Raw genomic sequence first — 21,423 nt, forward strand, 5'->3', positions numbered from 1 at the left:
TCGTTGTTCTGTGATTTATTATTTTCTTTTTTACATTTTGTTCAATACTGATAGGCTTTCCCACTTTTGGGAAAGAAATACGTCTCCTGTGTGCATACAGCAACTGTATCAGTGAAGACATTACCATAAAAGTGATAAGAAATAGTGCTAAGAGCTAGTTCTACTTTAATCCATTTATCCCACTGTGCCTTCCAGTAGTCAAAATGAAGATATGTCCATGGGACCCTGCAAAGAATCAAATTTGCATACCACAATAAGACATGAAATAGTTACAACTTCAATTGCTTAAGGATAATTCAGCCTATTATCCCCTTCTGTGCCATGGTGAAGTGTCTGGGCTATTGGTAAGAGCTGAAGCACATTTTAAAAAAGTGGATTTTGTGTGACAAACAGAAGAATGCTTCTTTAATTTTGAAGAGTCACAAAGAATAAAAGGAATTGCAAATTAAAAAAAGAATGCAGTTGTCCAGGGAATTTGGATATTTGTACTGGGACCAAAACAATGCTACCTTTAATAAAACTGCCATCATTGCATATCATATAAAAGGCCACTTTTCAGCCCAAAGCACCAGACAAACAATGAGCCCAGTCTGGCAGTCATTACTTAGGCTTCACACTCATTAGTTTTTTATCTAAATTGTCTGAGCTGATCAGATTTTCTCATGTGCTGTTTAGGTAAGGATCTGAATGCACTTTATCAGGGTATATCTGTTAGCTTTGCAAAATAGTTTAATGTCTCTCTAATACTCAATATAAAGCGCATCACAATACATAGGTTGTATCCTCTAAAGAAGAGAATATTCCTCTGAAAAATGGCTTAAAGGAGAAATAAGTCCTACAAAACACCTTTGAAGTGAGGAATAGAAGTGTAACTCTTAGGCTGCACACTGACAGTTTAGAAAGCACCTTCATAATCACAGTCTCTCCTATTTCAAACTTCTTATCCAATCTGGAGCACTCACTTCAGGAATGTCACTGCTATTTAGCAGAGAAGCCCTGTTTGGGTGTAGCTAAAATTTAATATATGAGTGTCCTTATTGAAACCCATCACTCTACCAAATGACTGGGCTGTCTAATGACAACCTGAGGTAGAAGAGCAGAGGTGAAATGAATATGCAGACAGGGCCACCGTTCAAGCTGCAGATGATTTGTCATTTAAGTGTATTTTGGACAGACAGATAGGTCAGGCAGAACAGAGACACTTCCACTGACAGAGTCCATTTTGCACTACTCTGACACCACGTATTCCCAAATGAGTCCATCAAGCCTGACCTTTCAACACTTAACAGCTTGGGGGATAAGTGGGGAAAAAAATGACAGTGGTATTTTCCAACAGGACAAAAGAGGTTCTTTTCCTAGATTTGCACTATTGACAAATGAAGATCTTTTTGAAACTGTTTGTGTGAGTCTTTGTCTTTATTATCTTTGAACTCATAGCTACCACCCCCAAAGGCAAATGTTTCCAGCAAACAAACAGGACAAATTAATGGCTGAAAGTTCTTCTTAAACTTTTCTAGACTGTTATAAACCTATATGTTTATATTTGCTTGCTATAAACCGCATTCAGTAATTGCATCCAGGCCACTAACTTTGAAGTAAAGCTAATTTTTCCATATTACCTCTAAAACTTTTCTCATAGTTAATTTTCTCAATGACCTGCTGGACAGTATCATACACTCCTACTTATTTTTCTTGTGATCAAATATTCACTGATAACATTTCATCTCTGCATTTCCCATGTGACACTTCCAGTCTTAAACTTGTGTTTAATTTAAGGTTGAAGAGTGGCAAGGTTCAACCCTGGCTATAAGTGAATGCCTGACCAAATCCTCTGAAAAGGGCAGCACCATACAGCAAGAGGAGGAAGGGATCTTCAGCTTCTTCAAAGTCACCCATGCAGTGAAAACAAACCAAACTGCTCTGCTGTTTTCTGCAGATTTCAACAGGATTTAAGTCATCTCAGTACCTTACATGTGTATTTCCTTCCAACTCACCAAAGGAAGTTCTTCCTGAATTTATAACAATTTTTAAATGAATATTTAGGACAATCAAAACAAGTACACAGTCTATGCTCAACTCATTATTTCATTTTTTTTCTGTGGTATCTTTTCTGTGTATATCCATGTACATCCTAATACACACACATCTTAAGTCGAAATTTATATTAAAATATTTCTTTAGTTTTTCTACTGAAATATCTAAACCCTTTCCAGAAAATTACAATTCACACATCAGGAAACAAATACAAATGTTTGCATTACCTGCTGAGAAGCAGCACAGTGCAGCTCTATAAGGCCTCAAATAAAGATGATAGTTAGCTACCTTAAGTTTCTTCTTATAGACACATAAATCAGAACCTGATGTCACGGAGATTCACCAGAGTGAGAGGTAAACGAGACTCAGTGAATTAAATGATTGAAAAAGTTTATCAAAACCAGGCTGAAATTGTCTGGGGCCCAGAAGTAACACTGGGATGGTTCCACTGTGATGGTGCTGGCGGGCAACACACCACAGACCTCCAGAGAGGGATTTTAATATAAAAACAGTGTTATTAGACTGCTATTTTTTAGTAAGATTTCTCTTTTATTGCAGAACAAATGCAGCTAATAATAATATTAGAACCAGATATTCCCAAAAGCAGTCACTGACAGGTTCATTCAGCCACTGAAACAAGGTGATGCTATTCCAGATTTGTTTTTCCTAGGAGGAATGAAAGAACTGGCTATAAAAATAAATTTGAAGTATGTGATTATATGAAAATTCTAAATTAAAGTAGAAATCCTTAGAAAACGCAGGCTGGCATTTTCAGTCACAGCTCTTGGCTTCAAAAGGGCGATTTGTGCACAGTGAGGGGACCAGCTGGGAAGCCACTAATCACGGGGGGCTGAAGGATCTGCCAGGGGAAGGAGACCAGAGGTTTTGAGTCAGAGAAGCCAATACTTACAGGGATCCACACCTCAAGGAAGAAATGAAACCTTGAAGGTAGCATGCCCGGCCCTCACTTGTCAAGGAGATCAGAACAAGCCCTGCGGGGATAATTGAGTGGACGTGGAAGGAAGCACCAAGGATAACCCCACCTTAGAGTTTGGAAACGACAGAGGAGACAGCGAGCGGCAGCTACCACAGCCCAGACAAGTGAGTTGCTTTAGAAGACACTAAAAGAAGTGACAAAAGATGACAAATTGTACATGAAGAAATAACCTGCAAAGAAGCGGAGCTAATACGCAGTGAAGCTGAAGCAGTGGAGTACAGATTAAAGGCAATAGGTAACTCCAAATTACATGAATACATGCTTCAATTCTCACTGATGTCAATGATAATAACCACATAGAAAGTATCACAGTTGAGATGAACACGTAGCTCAAGAAACGAAATGTCCAAAAATGAGAAATTTCCATCCAGACTAGTGAAAGAGCTGGTAGATGAAATTTCACGTGGGGTAGCAAGTTTAATAAATCAAGCAAGACACGAACAATACCACACAGTCAGAAATAATAAATGCCACATCTATATATAATGAGGAAAAAAATTTATCAGAGCAACTAGAAGCCCTTTCTTCTATGCTTAGTAGCAAAGCCTTAAAACAACTTTAAGGTAAGAATAATCCAAGCCAGTGAAGCTAACAGAATCTGGGGGGAAACACCACATGGATTTAATACAGGTAAGGCACATGGATCTGACATCTTTCTCAGAGAAAAAAACCTCAATTTCCAGAGAAAGAAAATGAAATTGATCTTGGCAGTCCGATTTTGGGAAAGCTTTAACATCATGTCACCTGGGAAGTTATTAGTTAAATTGAAGAAGATGGGGGATTAGTACAAAAATTTTAATTTGGCCTGAAACTGCGGGAGGTAGGACAGCAACAGCAGCACGAAATGGGGAACGTCAGGCTGGAGGGAAGTTATTAGCATCAGTGCTGAGGGACTGGTCTGACAGCCAGTCTTGGTTAATATTTCACCAATTATACTGGCACACAAATAGGTACGGCCCTGTTCAAATTCTCCTGAACACAAGGAGCTAAATGACATCTTTATGAAGAGAGGAGTGGGATAGTGTGGAGCAAGATCCACATGGCCCTGGACCGAAGCGTCGGAGAGAGGCTGCAGTTCAGTAGTAGAGAGCACGGATCATATATTTGGAGACTAAAACAAGCCCAAAATCTTGGTTTTCTTGGGAAACCACGGGGGGCATCACAAGATGAAACATTACGTGATGTGGCTGCTTAAGAAACCAGAAGAAAATGGAATCCAGGAAGGTTTTAGCTTACAATTTCCCTACAAGATGGAATGCAATTACTGGTGTTCTACAAAGCCCGGCTAAGACTGTCCCTTGTGTGGTGTGTACCAATCTGGACACTTAGCTTCCCAAATTCAAACACAAAGAAATACAGAAGAGAAACAACAGGGTGATTTTGAGAATGAAGCTTCTGTCTTGCTAGGAGAGGCTAAGAGGTTTAAATATGTCTGGAGATGGGAAGCTGCAAGGGATGGCTATCTTTCCATTAGAGAATAGAGATGTTTTCTTCCTATAAAGCCTGTGGGGCAAGAAAATACCAGAGAGCAGAGCTTTTAGTACTAATGGAAACTTCAGCAAAGATGAGACAGAAGAAAATACCCATCCACTCAACCTGGGAATGAGAAGAATTTTCAACAGGAGAGGATGGGCCAGGCTTTTCACTGGAGTAATGCAGATTATCTGCCTAATGCCAAGGCAAAATTTAATAACGTTTTCAACTGGCCAATACAGCTGCCTGCAATTTCTGTGACTGTAACAGAGAAGTAAGTCCTATGTCCTGTGAAAATATCATGAGTGTTCCATGTGTGAACCTGGAATACAGCAGTGTGACACCTGCTGCACCTCCCCTCTCCCTCGGGTGATCGCACATTAATTTCCTTGCAAACGTTCAATTACAGGAGTGAACCAACAGACAATTATCCTAATGAAACCTCAAATTAAATGCAAATTAAATTCAAGACCACTGAAAAAGTGATCTTTGATTGGAAGTAGGTAATGAATTGGGTTTTGTCTTTAGCAGTTGTTAGCAGGGTTTAGGTAGCTCTGGGGTATCAAAGACAAGATAAATTGGCTAAAGCAATGACTAATGTAAAGCTACTAAGATAAACACTCATTTTTTACATTTTGTTACAAAATATAATTAAAAATATAATCTAAAACCCCATATCCAATGTATAAATTTGTTCTTAGCCTTTAGATGAAAAATGCTTCTTTTTTTTCCAATCAGTGTTGTTTGCAACTCTGAGAGCCAACAGCTTCAGCTCCAAAACCAAGCAAGGCCGGCGTGGGAAGCCACAGATGTGGCCCATTTTGGTTTCCATACAAACCATTAAGAGTTTTAATCAATTGAATTTAATGGAAATAGGAAAAGGCCCATTATTTAACAGAAGAATTTTACTCCTACCAAATTAGGAAAGATAGATTACTTTCCATGATTTAGCTACCCATCAAACATAAGAATAAAACCAGCAACAGTTCTACACGGTGAGGCTGATAAGTGAAGGTCTTCCCTAAACAAAGTCTATTTACACACAGAAGGTTAGGCAACATAACTAAAAGGAACTGAAAATAAATGGGCTTTTTTTCCCACAAAACATAATGGAGGGACAGCACTGTAACAGAAGGAATTTAAACTGACAAAACATAAAGCACAGACCTCTGACAAACTTTTACTTTACTTTGAATAGAATTACATTATCTCAGATTATTCTGGTTCTGCTGTAGTCCATTTCTGGGAAGTATACTCCTTTCCCTTAGGTGCTTGCAATACAATCCTGAGAGCATGTTACATTTGTGTGACATCAAGACATTTGTATTTTTCCTATTTGCAACACATTAAAAAAACAAATGTTCCTGATTTCACCATTTCAGTGATGGTCCAATAGTGTTGCAAATACTATTGGACATATTTCAGGGAAGCATGTGGAGACTGATTGTTCCTTTCATTATTAACTCCATTGATAAACATTAGCTCAAGCCAAAAAAATTATCTTTTTGTTTTTTGAATCAAACATCATCTGTTTCCCAGTCTGCAAATTGGACCACAATCCAGCAAAAACATGCAAACTCCTGGTATACGAAATGATTGACTATTCTACATAGGGAGGCCACTTTGCAGGGTTTTACATCTATCTTGGACCAAAGGTCTTACCTTTGCTGAAGAGGCAGAAAAAAGAGAAATATTGTGTAAATTAATACTGCTTTCTGACAAAAAGCTGAGCCAATTTCAGGTGTCTTAAAAGTTAATTGGAATTTCCCTGTATTTAAATAAATTATGAGAGTCGGGCCAGAGACATTTGGTTAGAACAACACAGTCGTTAGGAAAACACTAGGTGGAAGAGAGGACATAAAACTGGTGTTTGCATCTGCTGTCACACAGTATGCCAGGGATTTATGGGCACGCTCCAGAAGTGAGGAGCTACCATAAAGTGCCTCCCTGCCAGGCAGCACAACCACCGGGCACGTGGAGCAGCTGGAGTGCACGTCCCATCACTCACCAACTACTGGTCAGTGGCTCAGGCACGCACAATTTACTGCGGATTACAGGAAGGGAGGCAGAGATGTAGAGCCTGAATCCATTCCCAGACTTCTCACAGCTGAGTGTCAAGCACAGCCTTTTCGTACAGGATGCTTCAAGAAGAACTACTGCCTGATGCTGCCCTGCACAGCGGGACATGGAGATCACAGAATCATAGAATCAACCAGGTCGGAAAAGACCTCTGAGATCATCAAGTCCAATCCTTGATCCAACACTGCCGTGGTTACCAGACCATGGCACTGATGTCACATTCAGTCTCATCTTAAAACCTCCAGGGACGGTGAATCCACCACCTCCCTGGGCAGCCCATTCCAGTGTCTGATTACTCTCTCTGTAAAAAATTTCTTCCTAATATCCAACCTAAACCTCCCCTGGCAGAGCTTAAGACCATGCCCTCTTCTCCTACCCCGGGAGAAGAGAACAACTCCCACCTGGTTACAACCTCCTTTCCAGGTAGAGATGAAATAACACCCTTAACACCACTAGGAACTGAAAGAAAAGTGTCCCATCCTCAGTTTTAAACCAACACCTGTCAGGCACTGATTATTCTTTGGATGTGATTACAAATGAATTTCCATTCAGGGGTACAGAAATCAGGTGCGTAGAACCAGTGCTGTGAGGACTCCGCAGCTGCACCCGTTAGAAAGGATTGTTTTATTTAATTTAAAAAAAAAAAGTTATGACATATGGACTAAAAGAGACCTGCCTAAAATGAATATTTCACTCCAAAACAAGTAGATATTTTAGTCTTATCAGAGGGATTTCAGAAGTCCTCTGGGCTCCCTTCCCTCACCAAGCTCTCAGGTACCGTGGTATGCTACATTATTATGACAGGGTGAAAAAAAGGAAATGAAGGTAAAAAAAACATTTATGCTTCCTCTAGCTGGGATTAATTTCTGAGGTTAGCATGCAGATATGACCCGAATACAAGCTGTACTTCGAATTTGCTGTGTGATAACTAACTATGCTGAAATGCTGCTGTTTGCATACAACTCCTGAGAGGGTTCTTATTATGCAAAAACGAAGACGTGAGAACGCTGACGAAAATCTGCGAGTCATTTATCAAACACTGACCTGGAATGAATATTAAGAAAAACCTCTTTTATATGCAAATGCTTAATACGATTGAGTTTAATCATGACTTTCCTTTCTCAGGACCGATGAGTTGTGCATGTACTGTGCTCTGTAAGACAGAATCTTACATATCTCACTCACAAAAAATCCAGTTGTTTTGTCAATGGTTGCTCTGGGAACACACAGCATTGAAAATGAGCCTTTTCTTATTATTTTACTCACCTGTGAGACTATCCATAAAGCCTGTTCTGTCTGCCCACCTGCTGATCACTGGAGTAAAATCTGGTTTACACGGACCAAGTACTTTCATTCTCTCAACAAGACAAACTCAAAGTATAATTGATTTCTCCAATGGATTTTCTAATGAGTATCTACTGTTACTCTAGTTGCTAAAGTACTCACTAGTGTTTGTGTTCCAACAAAATACAAATCGGTTTATTTACCGTCCAACTTCACAACGAGCTACAAACTGGGGAAAAGCAACGTGAAAAAAAAACATCAACGTCCACAGAGTTAGAAACATTGGGCTCCAAACTGGCAGATAGACAAATATATGTTCCACATGGCCACTTGAGAATACACAGAACTTAAATTAAAGCAACAGAGTGGCTTTATTTTAAGAAATTTTGAAAAATTTTGCACAATAATAAAGGGCCACATGTTGGACTTAGTGACTAAGCACTAAGCCTAGTGCACTAAGCATTGCCCACAAAACCAAAACCAAGTGAGGTGCCTCAGGAATGTCCCACTGAAAGCAGGGACCAGGTTGACAAGGTCTGCTAAGACTGAATGAAAGACTTGAACTCCATGTGTGAAATAGAGCACTGTATAACAGCATTAACAAACATATATTAATTCATCTCACCAGTTAAATACATATATAATAAGACATTACAAAAGTGGCATATGACTAGATCTTCACTACTTTTCAAAGTCTTTCTTAGAAGAGGCCTCTAAACCCTGCAGTTTTTCACCACTGCCCTTTTTACTCAGAATGTTCAGAACAAGAATGAAATATCTTTACACTTGGTAGTTAAACAGAAAGCTCATGAACCTCATAATGTCCCTTAAATAAGCAAAAATTCTCACTTTTACTTAGTAAAGTAATAATTTAAAATTCAAAGTCATAATTTAAAACTAACTTATAAGAGCATAAGGGACACCTAAACTTAACAGATATTGGAATAAACTGTTGAATGTAGACTGACCAGCAAGGCTGATAGATATTATTTGATTTAGCATATTTAATAGCCACAATAATTAATAATAATTGTCCAGTTCTCAAAATCCTACATAATAGACTGGAAGAAATCTTTCTGACTATCCAAAAGATATCTACAATTTTTATCTAATGTGGCATAAGACATTTGCTGCATGATTTATAGGAAATCATTTTAATGGTCTTTATTTATGATTTTTAAATACTATTTCAAAGAAAAGGTTTTAAAAAAATCAAGGAAAAAATTCTTGTTTAAGAAACAATTAAGACTGTTCAATGACAGTACTGCAGTTACAAGTCAAGTTATGTAGGAAATCCAAAATTCAAAAGAGAGGTTGAGAGAAGTTGAGAGTTTTCAATGGTTACACCTCATAAGGAGTAGAGGGGGGTTACTGGAAGGACCCCACTGATTTCAAACAGGACTGGCAGGTGGGACTCAGGGAAGGCTCTTCCCATCCATCCCACCAGAAGTCACAGAATCACAAATGAAATCACAGCCAAGCTGAACTAACCAACAGAGGGCAGCTGACTCAGCTATAGGGAATCCCTATTCCTGATGAAACCCACAGCAAAACTCCTGTGCCATCAATGAAATACAAACTGATGTCAAAACTTTTTACCTGAAATCTAGAATGCCAGGATTGGACAAAGTGTTGCTAGTGAAAATAGCAAGTGTTTTAAAATAATAAAGATATTTGAGAAAGGAGGAGAGAAACTCACTGAAGTTCAAATCAGTGAGTGCTCTGTCTCAAGCCAGCCACCTCTGCTATCACTACAAAAATTGAATTTTGCATAATATATTCATTCTTCAATAGTAACTCATATGGAGAAAAAAAAATCTGTTTTCATAATGCATGCTGATTATAAGTTTAATTAAGGGAAAAACACAGCAGTAACCTACCAACTAAAGAAAATGATCACCCAATGACCAAACTAAAACAAAACACTAAAACTGGTTGGTTTATTGTTTTGACAACAGCATGTGGTTCAGCACTAGAGCCAAATTAATCCTCCATTAAAACCTAAATAACCATTTTAAGCCTGCTTTTTAAATTATTAAAGTGTGGCTAACATCTGTTCATTGTGAAACCACGACTGAGTCTCATCCTTTTTAAAATTAATCTGTAACTCTAAAAAAACATGTAGACTATATTTGCCATCAAACTATAATCGATGCTGGGTAAACTTTATTAAGTGCACTAATATTCAATTATCTTTGATTCTGAGTTTGAAGTCCAAAGTCAATCTGGAACATCTGAGACACCATGATGGGCCACATCTGTTAGTGACTCCAAGGGCTCACAAAATGCTCCCTTCATAAAAGGATGCAAGTTTCCTGGTTAAGTTACAATATGGGAAACAGCTGAGTCAAAAATAATATAAATTATAGGCGGATTAAAAGCCCTCATAACTTTTAATTAAGCAATAAATCACACCAGACTGCACAGGACTGCTGATTTATGCACTCTGCAAGTGAGAAGCAGTAAATAGAATGAGACAGGACAGAATATACATCTTATTGGAGAAGAAGAATTTATCCTTTGGCATTTCATTCATCTATAAAAATCTGCTCACCTTTAATATTCCTACTGTTGGATATAACCTGCAACATATTTATAACTCAAAGACATGTCACAATCTATAGATAATGAGGAAGGATTAGCTGAATTTGTGTTACTCATATTTACAACTCTCTTTTCTTGGTGTCCCTGATAAAACAAAGACTTCAGGAAGCAGGGAGAGCCCCAGACAGGTGTACAGGGGAGACATCTTTAATTTCTCTCTTCTCTCCCCAAAGACATCAGCACGTGACTGGAATGAATTTCGAGTTTGGGAAAACAGCCCTTGCAAACAACAGCCCTCCCTGACACGGGGGTTGTATCTGACAACCACTCAGAAAGCTGTAATTGGGCCTTGAAATCTGAAATCTCTAAGTGGTTTACATTCCAGCCAGCAATCTGGGAATGCTGATGGTCCTGATGCTGTCACTTAAGAAAGATGCAAAATTCATGTATTCAACTTGGGGTTCAAATGGACACATTTAGCTGACGGCAAGTCCAGCTCTGTCCTTCCAGTCATGAGAGGGGAGATCAAGAGGAATAGAGAAGGTCATTTGCACTTTTATTCTGCTGTCTTGGAGGAAGAAACCAATTAAACAACCTAAAAAGAAAATAAAGCCCATTCCTGAATCTATCAATCAGCTACAGAGCACAAAACAAAGGGAACCCAACAAATGAAATGGTTATAATTTCTGAGAAACGGCCACAAGAAACGTCTGCACCAGAAAAAATATTAACACTTGTTAAGTATTAATCAAGGAGAACTGCTGTAGACAGAACAACACAGCAATATTAAATACTTTAAAAAGAGGCAAGATCAGGGTTATTTTAAAGATCAGGGTCATTTTAACGACCATTATGCAAGTGGTGCCTGAGAGTTCCTGGGCTGCTCAGGAGCTCTGACAGATGAATTCACACAGCACATACATCTTCATGTCTGTTCTCCCTCTTTGAGCAGCAACTTCATTTCCAATTATTCTCTCTTATTCATAAAGGAGAGTCAGAAGAGTAGGAATTTTCTGCTCTGAATGCTCAGGGTATGTTCACAGCACGCAGGTGAGTCAGACCACGTTTAGCAAACTCCTATTCCTCTTAGGAATAAAGCCATTCACTGAAATGCACTCACCTTTAAACTGGGGACACACAGAGACTGCTACATATTTATAAGAAAATTCAGTCCTTCTAAAGACACTGCTGTCCACTGAGAAAATTAAAAAAGTGATCAAAATCTTCATTAGTAACCAAGCTAGAGCTGCATACCTAGCCAAGAGAATGCAGAGGACCCCCATACGAGGACCTGCATGAGACAAATCCAGATTGCTATTTGACTGGCCAAAGGACATATGAGATACTCTGTCCTGAGGAGAGGAAACTCATGTCTTTACTGCAGTCTTCCCAACATCAGAGCTGGGAGCAGACTGCCATCACATCCTTTCTTAAAGAGCTTCCTAGAACAGCCTCGCACTGGTTTCTGATGGGAGCAGATGCTAAATCAGGCCAGCGCCAGCACCTAATTTACCAAATCGAGCCAACCCAGCCTTTGTTCATGTTGGATGCTCTCCCAGCATGATTCTGATTCACACACCAGCTCCCTGGATTGGACAGATCTGGGCTGCCTTCTGCTTAAAGCCCTCCTGTGTCCAGCATCTTGGCAATATCTTGTTGCATTCACACTTCAAAAAGTTTTGAAGTCATTATGTGGCAGGTTCTTAGAATATTAAATTACTGTCATGAATTTCCTTGACTTGACTTAGAATCTATTTTAGAAGAAATTTCCACATTCATGTCTTCCATCATAGCAAACAGTGCTTTGCAATCAACAAGATCATATTTTGGAAATTAATTTTGTACAGAAAGGAGTTATAAAAGAGAGTAAAGGAAAGGAAAATGTGTCAAAATGTTCATTTAACTTGCCAAAAGCAAGAGAAGGGATACTTCTGTGTAATTCACTCTCTCTGAGGACTTAGTCACATGTGATAAAATGCATGCCAAATAACTGTTTGTCACATCTTCTACCATATGAAAAGGTGAAGACGTACCAACATTTTCTATTCAGAATATTCTTGGGTTTGTTCCAATTAGAACAGAAGCCAGGGCCCTATTTTAACTGTTATGCAGCATCTCCCCTTCCTTAATGATTGCAAACCTAAAACTGAGAACAAATTGCACTGCAAAACTGCAGAAAAGAAACAGAAAGCTTTTTAAAAGGAGGAAGAAGCGGAAAAAACCACCCAAGATTAAATCTGCTGCCAAGGAATAGCCAAGGCATCAATCCTTCGTGTTCTCCTGCTCCTAAGACAAAGACAAGCAAGAGTAAGTTCAGCCTCGGTGTTAGACGCTGTCACGCTGATTTATGACACGCACTGTGTGCTGGTCCTCCAACGTGACATATTGTCCACGAGAGATTCAGCACAAACCAGACTTCTTGCTTAAAAAAATATTGCCCAAAACCAATTGAACTGCAGTTCCTTAGGTGAAATGCTAATGCTTTCTCCACTGGGCCACCCGACCGTCTATGGCTGATTTTCCATTTAATTCCATCTTCTCTGCAGAGAAATCAACAGGACAAAGCACTTTGGGTATAATTCCTGTCTTTCGCTGTATTTTGCAGTATGCTGTTGTATTAAACAATAAATATTCCTTTCAACAACAAATGTAGGAACTATATTTGAATCAGAAATAATTATGGGTACATTCTCAGTTCCAGAGATGCAAACATATCAATTTCTTTAACAGCAAAAATTCCTGCTCTGATACATATTTCATTAAGAACTTAGTAGTGGCTGTACCAGGCAGAAAAAAATGTAGTTTAACCAATTAGCACAAGGTTGCTTATTTTTGTGGATTCAAAAGTAATTCCGGGAAGTAGACTGGCATCGTAACATGTTTAACTTCACAAAGTGCAAATGTTCTCTCACAATTGCAGAAAAACAGCATTACGCCATATATCAAGTTTCTTTGTTATTGGAGAGAAATTTAAAGAAGTTATTTAGAAAAAAAAAAAAAAGCCAAGTGAAAAATACTGTTGAAGTTGTTAAAGGGCTCCATTTTTGCAAGGCTAAAGCTTTTCATGAGTGGCAATAGCGAAAATATGTTTATACGACTCTTTATTCAACAGAAAACCTGCAGGAGAAATGAAAATCAAGTGTGGATAGTTATTGAAGCTGAATATAAATTTAATATATACCCGGAATTAGAGCAGACACTACAGGGTTATCATCCTGAAGGATAAAATGGGAAGTAGCTGTATTTCCCTTAGGAAGCGAAGTAACACCCACCCACATATTGGACTCCCAGACACTCTCTTCAGGCAGGTGAGATAGTGCTCAGACACAGACTTGGCTGCTACTTTTGCTCACTTAACCAACTAAATTACTGTTTAGTATAAAAACTTTCAGTCACAGCAAGAAAAGTGTAAGGGAAACAGGAGGTTCTCGCTATTTTTTGACACTGAAAATTCTCCCACATTAGTGTAGCAGGCAAAAAAACTTGTCATTTTTATGATACTGTAAAACTGCACTAAAATCAGAGGAAAAATGTGTTTTGTGCTGTAATTCCTTCCTTTAAGGCAGAGTGGGAGGAAATCAGACCTTCTGAAGGTAAAACTGAGATTAAAGATAGGATTTTTTTTCCCAGAAGTTGCACATGAAGCAAATGATTGTTGATAGAGCCAGAGGAAAATGTAAGTCAGATGTTTCCCTGCATGGCACAGGATGGGATCTTACACAGCCAATGGACTGATACAGCAGAACTGGGCTCAGAAATAAACTACTGGCAGCTGAAATCTATGAGAGGAAGAGATTCTAAGTGCCTCAAAAAAATGCAGTGACTTTTGCTGACAATTAGAAATCTGTATTATAAAAGAAGTGATTTAAGCAGGAGCTATTTATAGCTATTACACTGATAATGATATTCTTGAAGACCAATTTCTAATACTGGAAGGTGAGGGTTATACTCACCAGCCAGGGACTGCATGTCAGCTAATTCAGTGACAGCAATTAAAGGTGCTGGTTTCAAACTTAGCTTCTAAAACAAGAGTCTAAAAGTTTTGAAAGCTTTTCATACAACACATGAATCTATACATATGTATGGATAAAAGATATATTGATGCAAAGGAAGAGTATGACCATCAAAACAAAACATGAAAATAAACTCTTCTGTAGTCAGACACAGGCAAAATTATGAAAATAAAAACTATTTTAATAATCCACAGACACATAAGAGACAAAGATAAATGGAAGAGGTTGCAAATATTTTGCAAGTAAGTAAGGACAAGAACATAAACTGAAGGAAAGCAGGTAAAATACAGTGTTAAATGTTGTTTACTCTGAAACTTTACTGGATACAAAATTATTGCTTTGAGAACAGTTACCTACCTAAAAAAGGGAACCTTGTTTAATTGCAGTGCCCTGGGATAAGCCATGCTATGCTGCTCTTCCTTTGGCAGTTTCCCTGACAAGGTCTAAGGGCATTTTTGGATCACAGAAACTTACCTTGCCAAATGTGAGCCCAAAACTGCCCAGAGAAATGGCTACTCAATGTGAGCAAGACAAACTTTAGCCTGCATACTACTGCGTTGGTTTTCTTTGAGGATTTACTTGAGGAATTAGAGTGTGAAAAGCTCTGGAAACATCTTTAAAAAAGGTCTTTCCTGAACAGACCTTTCCTAACATGACCAGTTAGAAAAGGGGAAAGATCACACACACACACACTCTCCCACCACACACCTCTCCATCTCCAGCCCAAGCCCAGCTCTGCCTCCAAGAGACAGTGACTTCCACAGTCCACCCAACCTTGTACATTCCAATGGTGAGTTTTAAGAGCCAATAATTTTGTAAGATTTTCATTTTTGAAAAGAAATTTGTCACATTTTTTGCCGATCAAAATAAAATTTGTTTTTTTCTGAAGTGCAAGTAGGGCTAAACCAGTCACTTTCCATGAAAAGGTTCCAGAAATTCACACACCTTCACACCTGCTTCTGAGAGAACTGGTCTGTAAATGCACCACTGCCTGCTCCTTTTCCTTTTCCTTAAACTCCTGTATGCAATTTCAGGGGAAGTACTTGCAATTCTAATGTGCAAAGTGTCTGTATTTCTCATATTCTAGAGTGAACAGCGGAAAATGTCATTAAGAATAAAATATTCATTTTAATGAAAGCAGTAAGTTTACATTCTAAATACATTACATCTTTTTCCTGCTATGCCTGCCATAACAAATACTCCCAATCCTTTAAAAATGTTTGCTTAAATATATACAGCATATATAAAGGGGATAAGCTACTTGCTGTGATATTTGTCCTTTAGCAGGACTGGGTAAGAGAGAGAGAGGGAGGAAGGAGAAGGAGGGAATATCTTGACAAGAATATGTATGAGAGCAATCAATAAAAAAATAATCCCTGGAATTCATGAGTCTTGAAAATAAGATGCATTTTCTTGTAGTAATCCTAAAAACCTATAAAAGAATGTTCAAGCAATAAACCCCCCTTAACTCATATTTAACCTTTCATCATGTAGAACTACATATTAAATAGCTTAGCAACTGCATGCTGTGTAAGTGCATTCAAATAGGAGCAGAAGTAGAAAAATGTAAATGCTACACCTCTTTTAACATGCACTGCACAGCCAAGAACATCTGCCAGCTGACCCCCTAATCCAATCGGCTGTTCAGAAGCAATCACATCCTCAGATAAGAGCTGCACAGCTCCTACATGCAAAGCCCATTTTCTTTAAGAGATGGAGCAAAATGTAGTTAGCCAGCTCTCCAACGATTTTCGAACAGAGGTACAAGGCGAAAGTAATTCCGCAAATTACACGGAGCTGCATTAAAATACTGTCATCTCTCCCGCCAAATATTGTAATTTATCCCTTAATTTCACAGGGCAACAGCACAGACAGAGTTTAGGGCTGAAGTGACTACACCAAATCAAGTGATTGTATCAGAATACCAAGCGCAGACAGCCCACACAAATGTTTGTCACTTCTATCAGGAAATAACCTGGAATAAAATCTGGGGCTCAACCTAGTCCATTGACTATAATGAGAAGGAGAAATGAAAAAAAAGCTGAATTAATTCTCCTAACTCTCAGTTAACTTCTCACATCTACTGCAAAAAGAGTGGGCTGCCTGAGGGGCTCCACAGGCAGATGAAGACATTTAAAGAATGGCTTCAAGATACTCCACAAGAGTCAAAACCTCCATGGAATTAAGAGCATAAACCCCATGGAACATTATGCAGTAATAGGACGTGTCATTATTTCTGCATAAAATCAAATTCCTGCTAAAAAGTTCTGTCCTAAATACACAAGCAAGCTGCAGTACACTGACCAAACTGACTCCAGGAGGACAGTCTTTCATGGAACAGTTTATGTGACTCAAATAACTACTTATATGCATAAAATAAATTGTTTGATCATGCAAACTGCCTGTCTCTCCAAAGCAGTAGCTTTGCTAAGTATCTGTATTGGCAGAGCCCTGGACATGGTAAGAAAGAATTGATAGAACAGTGTTTCAAGTAACATTCTCTGCAGTTAAATTTATGTCAAATATTTGAAAGGCATTGAAAAAAACGACATACAGGGGTCTGCCAGAAAGCCTAGACAACACCCTGCACAAGGAGAAGGTGAAAAGATTACATGGTTTAATAAAAAAACCACACAAACTGACTGAGGGATTTAATTATAAGACACTGGAAAAATGAAGGGTTCTCCAAAGTAATTGATTAAACAATAGCAAGACCCAACCTCAGAAGCAATAATAATAAAAAAAAAAATACTACAAATACTGGAGGAAATAATAAGAAAATCATAAGCGGATTCTATTGGCACCTGGAGGAATTCATTATTGGTTCAAAGTTATCTCAAGTCTTATCAACTGCATAAAGCACAATATAACACAGTATCCAGTGAAAAGTAAAACTCAGCACCGTGGTGATTTTGCTTTCCCATGTCTGATATCGAACAAAAGCAAGTATTTACTGCAGGTACCTAATCCAGATTATATAAAATAATGAGGATGTCACATTTTTATACCTAATGAATCCAGAGAGCTTTGCTCTAGGGTTTAAACACTGCCCAGACCAGAGGAAAGAGCAGACAATCTGCCTGGCAGCGGATTAACGATATGTGTCCAGCTTAGCTAAACAGCAGTGCCATCAGCTAATTTCATTTACCATCTGGGCAGACAACTTGTACATGTTGCAGCGTGCCCAAGGACCTCGGTGTGTTACATCTGGGCTGGAAGTCTAATTCCAGTGGGTGCAGAGCAAAACTCCTTCTGAACTGCACAAAGAATTGAGAAGTGTTGGGAAAGCTGATGAATGGAATGACAGACACAATGTGTGTGTGTGTGCATATCTAACTGCACATACATATATATGTATGAAAACACACTTTTCTTATTAGCACAAGTTCTTCTTATCGTAAAAGTTCCTATATATATGTGTATATATATATATATATAAATATATATATATGATCAATCCTATAAATCTAAACTGGAAAGATATAATCCATTTGTGTGTTAACCAGCTAGAAACAGCTTCTGTTCTACCCTAAAAAACTCCAACTCACGGGTAAAGAAACAACCCCCCCCAAAAAAAACCCCAAAAACCAAACAAAAAACCCCCAAACCCTAAAGACATGAAGTCACAAACCTTAATGCAATTCTACTACAGTGTCACTCCTACAGCCTTTAACAGAAAGCCTCTAATGAATTCGGTGGGTTTTAGATCACGACATGTGGTCCTGGTAAAGAGGCAAAAAGCACCAGCCACATTTATATTAATACCAGCCATGGCACTTTGCAAGCACTATGCACCGATATACTGTACAAAGACATAACTTCCAAGTTTAAACAGCTTCTTTCCTTTAATATCTTCTGAAAGGCTTTTGAAACTAGCAACTCTAATGTGTGTGGGAATAGGTAACACATGATAGCAATAAGTTTGCTTTTAATGGAAAGTCTGCTGTGTCTATGGTTAACAAACCCCAGTATCTTTTCATTACAAAGGAGCTTATTGTTACCATATGACTTACTGTGGGATTTCACTTTGCCTCTCTGGTGATCTGTCTGATCTATTAAGGAAAGCACTGAGCTATGGACAACATACACTTTATTGCAGTTTTATACTTTCGTAGTCCCTGCTGCTTCTGTCAGCCTACTTCCGATGAATAGTAACAAGGAAAAAGAAAAAGAAAGGATTAAAAAAAAAAAGGGAGTATTTACCAAGTTTCTCACAGGGAAAAAAAATTAACTGTGAACAAAATGAGGCAAGTTCATAACGAGGAAGTGGTGCTGCATCCCAGGACACGACTCCAACAGCAAAGGTTGTGCAGAAAAACAGCTGGATCCACCAGCTCTGGCACCTACCAACCACTACATAAATAAATCTCTGTGTGAATACCATTGAAGTACTTCTACATGACACATATTTTATACATATACATATTCATAACATATATATGAAGTTCCTTCAGCATGACTGTTTCTGCCCTATTAATTAATTTTCATGGCTGAATCTGAAATATAGGACAGGGAAAACTAAACATTACTTCATCAGTGTTAATTAGTATTGAGAATTAATCAGCAAATGTAGGAAATCACTATTCACTTTGCAGAAATGCATACAGCATTAAGTAGCATTTAAATAGATGCTGATCTTTCTTTAAGAGTAGCAATTTAAAGATTATCTTCCTCTGATGGGATATTTCAATACTGAATATACAGAGATTAATGTTCAAGGGAACTGGTGCTGTGTTGAAGGGAAATGTTGCTAAAAATAGCAATATATATTTAACGAATGTTTCTACAGCAACCATAGTCTCAGAAAGAATTAAAAGGTTTTAAAATAGCCATGACATCTGAGTTCTCTGATGTCTACACACTGCCCAGGTGGGATTATTAATCCAGGGCTTCCGGTGCTCTGGGAGATAATAATTTTTTCATGTAAGAAGTACGTTGTTTCAGATCAAATTCTGAGCATCTCTCCTTCAATTCTTAAGAAGTTCAAGGATTGCCTACAAAATGTCACACAAGGTGTGGTCCCAGAGGTACCTCCTGTTTTTAATTTCTTCACCAGCACAGTACCTTTGGATCACAATTCAAAACACAGCAAGCCCAGAGGGATTTCTGTGGGCTGTTTCAACACCACTCACCTGATTCTTGAGATCCAGCTTTGGGCAGGGACGGCCTCCATTGTACGGCTTCTCCTTGAGCCACTTGGATCGGACTTTCACCCCCGGGCCACAGGAAGAGCTGCAAGGAGACCAACTGGACCAATCGCTTAGTTTGCAATCAAACGGGCAAGGGACCGTGCAAGGTTCTTCAACGTAACCTAAACCAAAAATGTGAGACAGGTTTTAATCACCGCGACCGATGAACTCCGACCCTCTGATGGGATCTGTGCAATCAACACAAAATGAGAACTCCTGAAAGAGAAGACATTTGGCACACTGACAACACCATCCCAGCACGAGGCTATGGCATTAAAGACCAGCAGCGACTTAAATTAATTTCTACTTGGTTTAGTCCAATAAAGGCAGTGATAAAACTCACTGATGTAAAGGACACACACTGGTGAAAGTAACTGATGTGAAGCTGGTGGTCACCAATATGTGGTGGTTATCTTCCCTATGAGACTGTGGCCATACTAAATTCTGGACAACCAAGTGCACAGCCCAGTCCCATACTCCTATAGTAGGACACTAGTCACCTCCAGAGTTGGCACAGGCAGGAGTCAGACAGAGGCTCTCTTCCCAGCAGAGGGAAGCAGAGGATGCTGGAGGCAACAGAGTTCTTCTCTTGGCAGCTCCCACAAGATGTGTGAGGGACCTGCCTGCCAGTTGGAGCAGTGTGGAATCCATTCTTTGGAGAAACAGATGAAACCTGCATCCCACATCTTACTAGTAATTCTCTTTGTACACCTTTCTAACTGCTTTGCTTATTATGGGTTTCATAAATGGCATTTTAAAGCTCTGCTTTCACCTTAACCTGGTTTGACATAAAAGTCCTCAGAAGATCATCACCTCTTAAAATCACAATACCAGGCATCTGCAGTAGCAACACCTTCTGAATTAAAACCCAAGAGGTTCCTCCATGAAGGCACAACCCCACAGCTGTTTTAGGAGCTGGCATATGGGAAGAGAGATTTTGCAGAGCCTAGCCTGGCTGTGGAGCTCTTGGTGTGCAGAAAGGCAGTGGAGGGTGGCCAAACCCTGAAGATCTCCAGGGAATTACTAGCACCAGTCTTGGGTTGGCAGTGTGGAATAATTCCTGCACCTTCCTGCTTACCGTGCTGCATTCATTCTCCTCCAGTTCCTATTATCTGCTTGTCATGTCTGTATGTATTATTTTAATTTAAACAAAAAAGAGATTTCATGTTAGACCATGAAAGGCAGTGGCTGCTCAGATTAGCCTTTATTAGAGGCAGCTTCGTCCCTCTGACAGCTGTGGCAATGATGGTCATGGAAATAACTGAATTTCATCCCTACCACATTTCTGATGTTTCTCATTTTTATGCCCTTCCTTTCTCTTTGGTTTTCATCACACAAACACTCCCTCTCTATTCCTTACCCACAGAATACCAAACTAGCTCATTTCATGACTCTTTTAGGAAGGGTTTCCCCACTCTATCCAGGTGACAGTCACTGCAGCATGGAGGGAAAAAACACCCAAACAACAAAATCCAACCCAGCAGCAGCTGCTGCCCAAAACCCTCAGACAACAGCTCCTGACAACCAAGAAACACCAGCGCTGAGGCACAGGGATTATTCTGGTTCAGAGCTGGATTTACTAGCCAAACTATGCCTGAACTGCTACTCACTCCAACCAGGACTGTATTACAGCCAGAGCATCCACCCACAACAACAACACGCTGCCTCACTGCCACTCTTGACACTGAAGTCAGCACCAAGAAAGGTTCCAGGCTTATTTAGGCATCCATTCCCCGGAAAATATCTCCCTTCCAGAAGTAGAAGAAATACTGATGTTGCTTTTGTAAACAGTGCCTTAAAAATCGCTGGT

The 21,423-nt window shown here is 39.1% G+C and overlaps 1 protein-coding gene across 1 annotated transcript in view; it reads right to left on the minus strand.

Annotated features, from left to right (window-relative positions):
* Positions 1-21,423, minus strand: part of THSD7B (thrombospondin type 1 domain containing 7B) — a 264,674-nt gene that overhangs the window by 60,092 nt on the left and 183,159 nt on the right. The window contains exon 15 of the mRNA XM_029962200.1: positions 19,557-19,735. Within this exon, the coding sequence (XP_029818060.1) occupies positions 19,557-19,735 (179 nt within the window). The remainder of the gene's footprint in view (positions 1-19,556; positions 19,736-21,423) is intronic.

The sequence above is a fragment of the Manacus vitellinus genome, unplaced genomic scaffold, assembly GCF_001715985.3.
Source record: "Manacus vitellinus isolate BGI_N305 unplaced genomic scaffold, ASM171598v3 scaffold_43_pilon, whole genome shotgun sequence".
NCBI classification, from domain to species: Eukaryota; Metazoa; Chordata; class Aves; order Passeriformes; family Pipridae; genus Manacus; species Manacus vitellinus.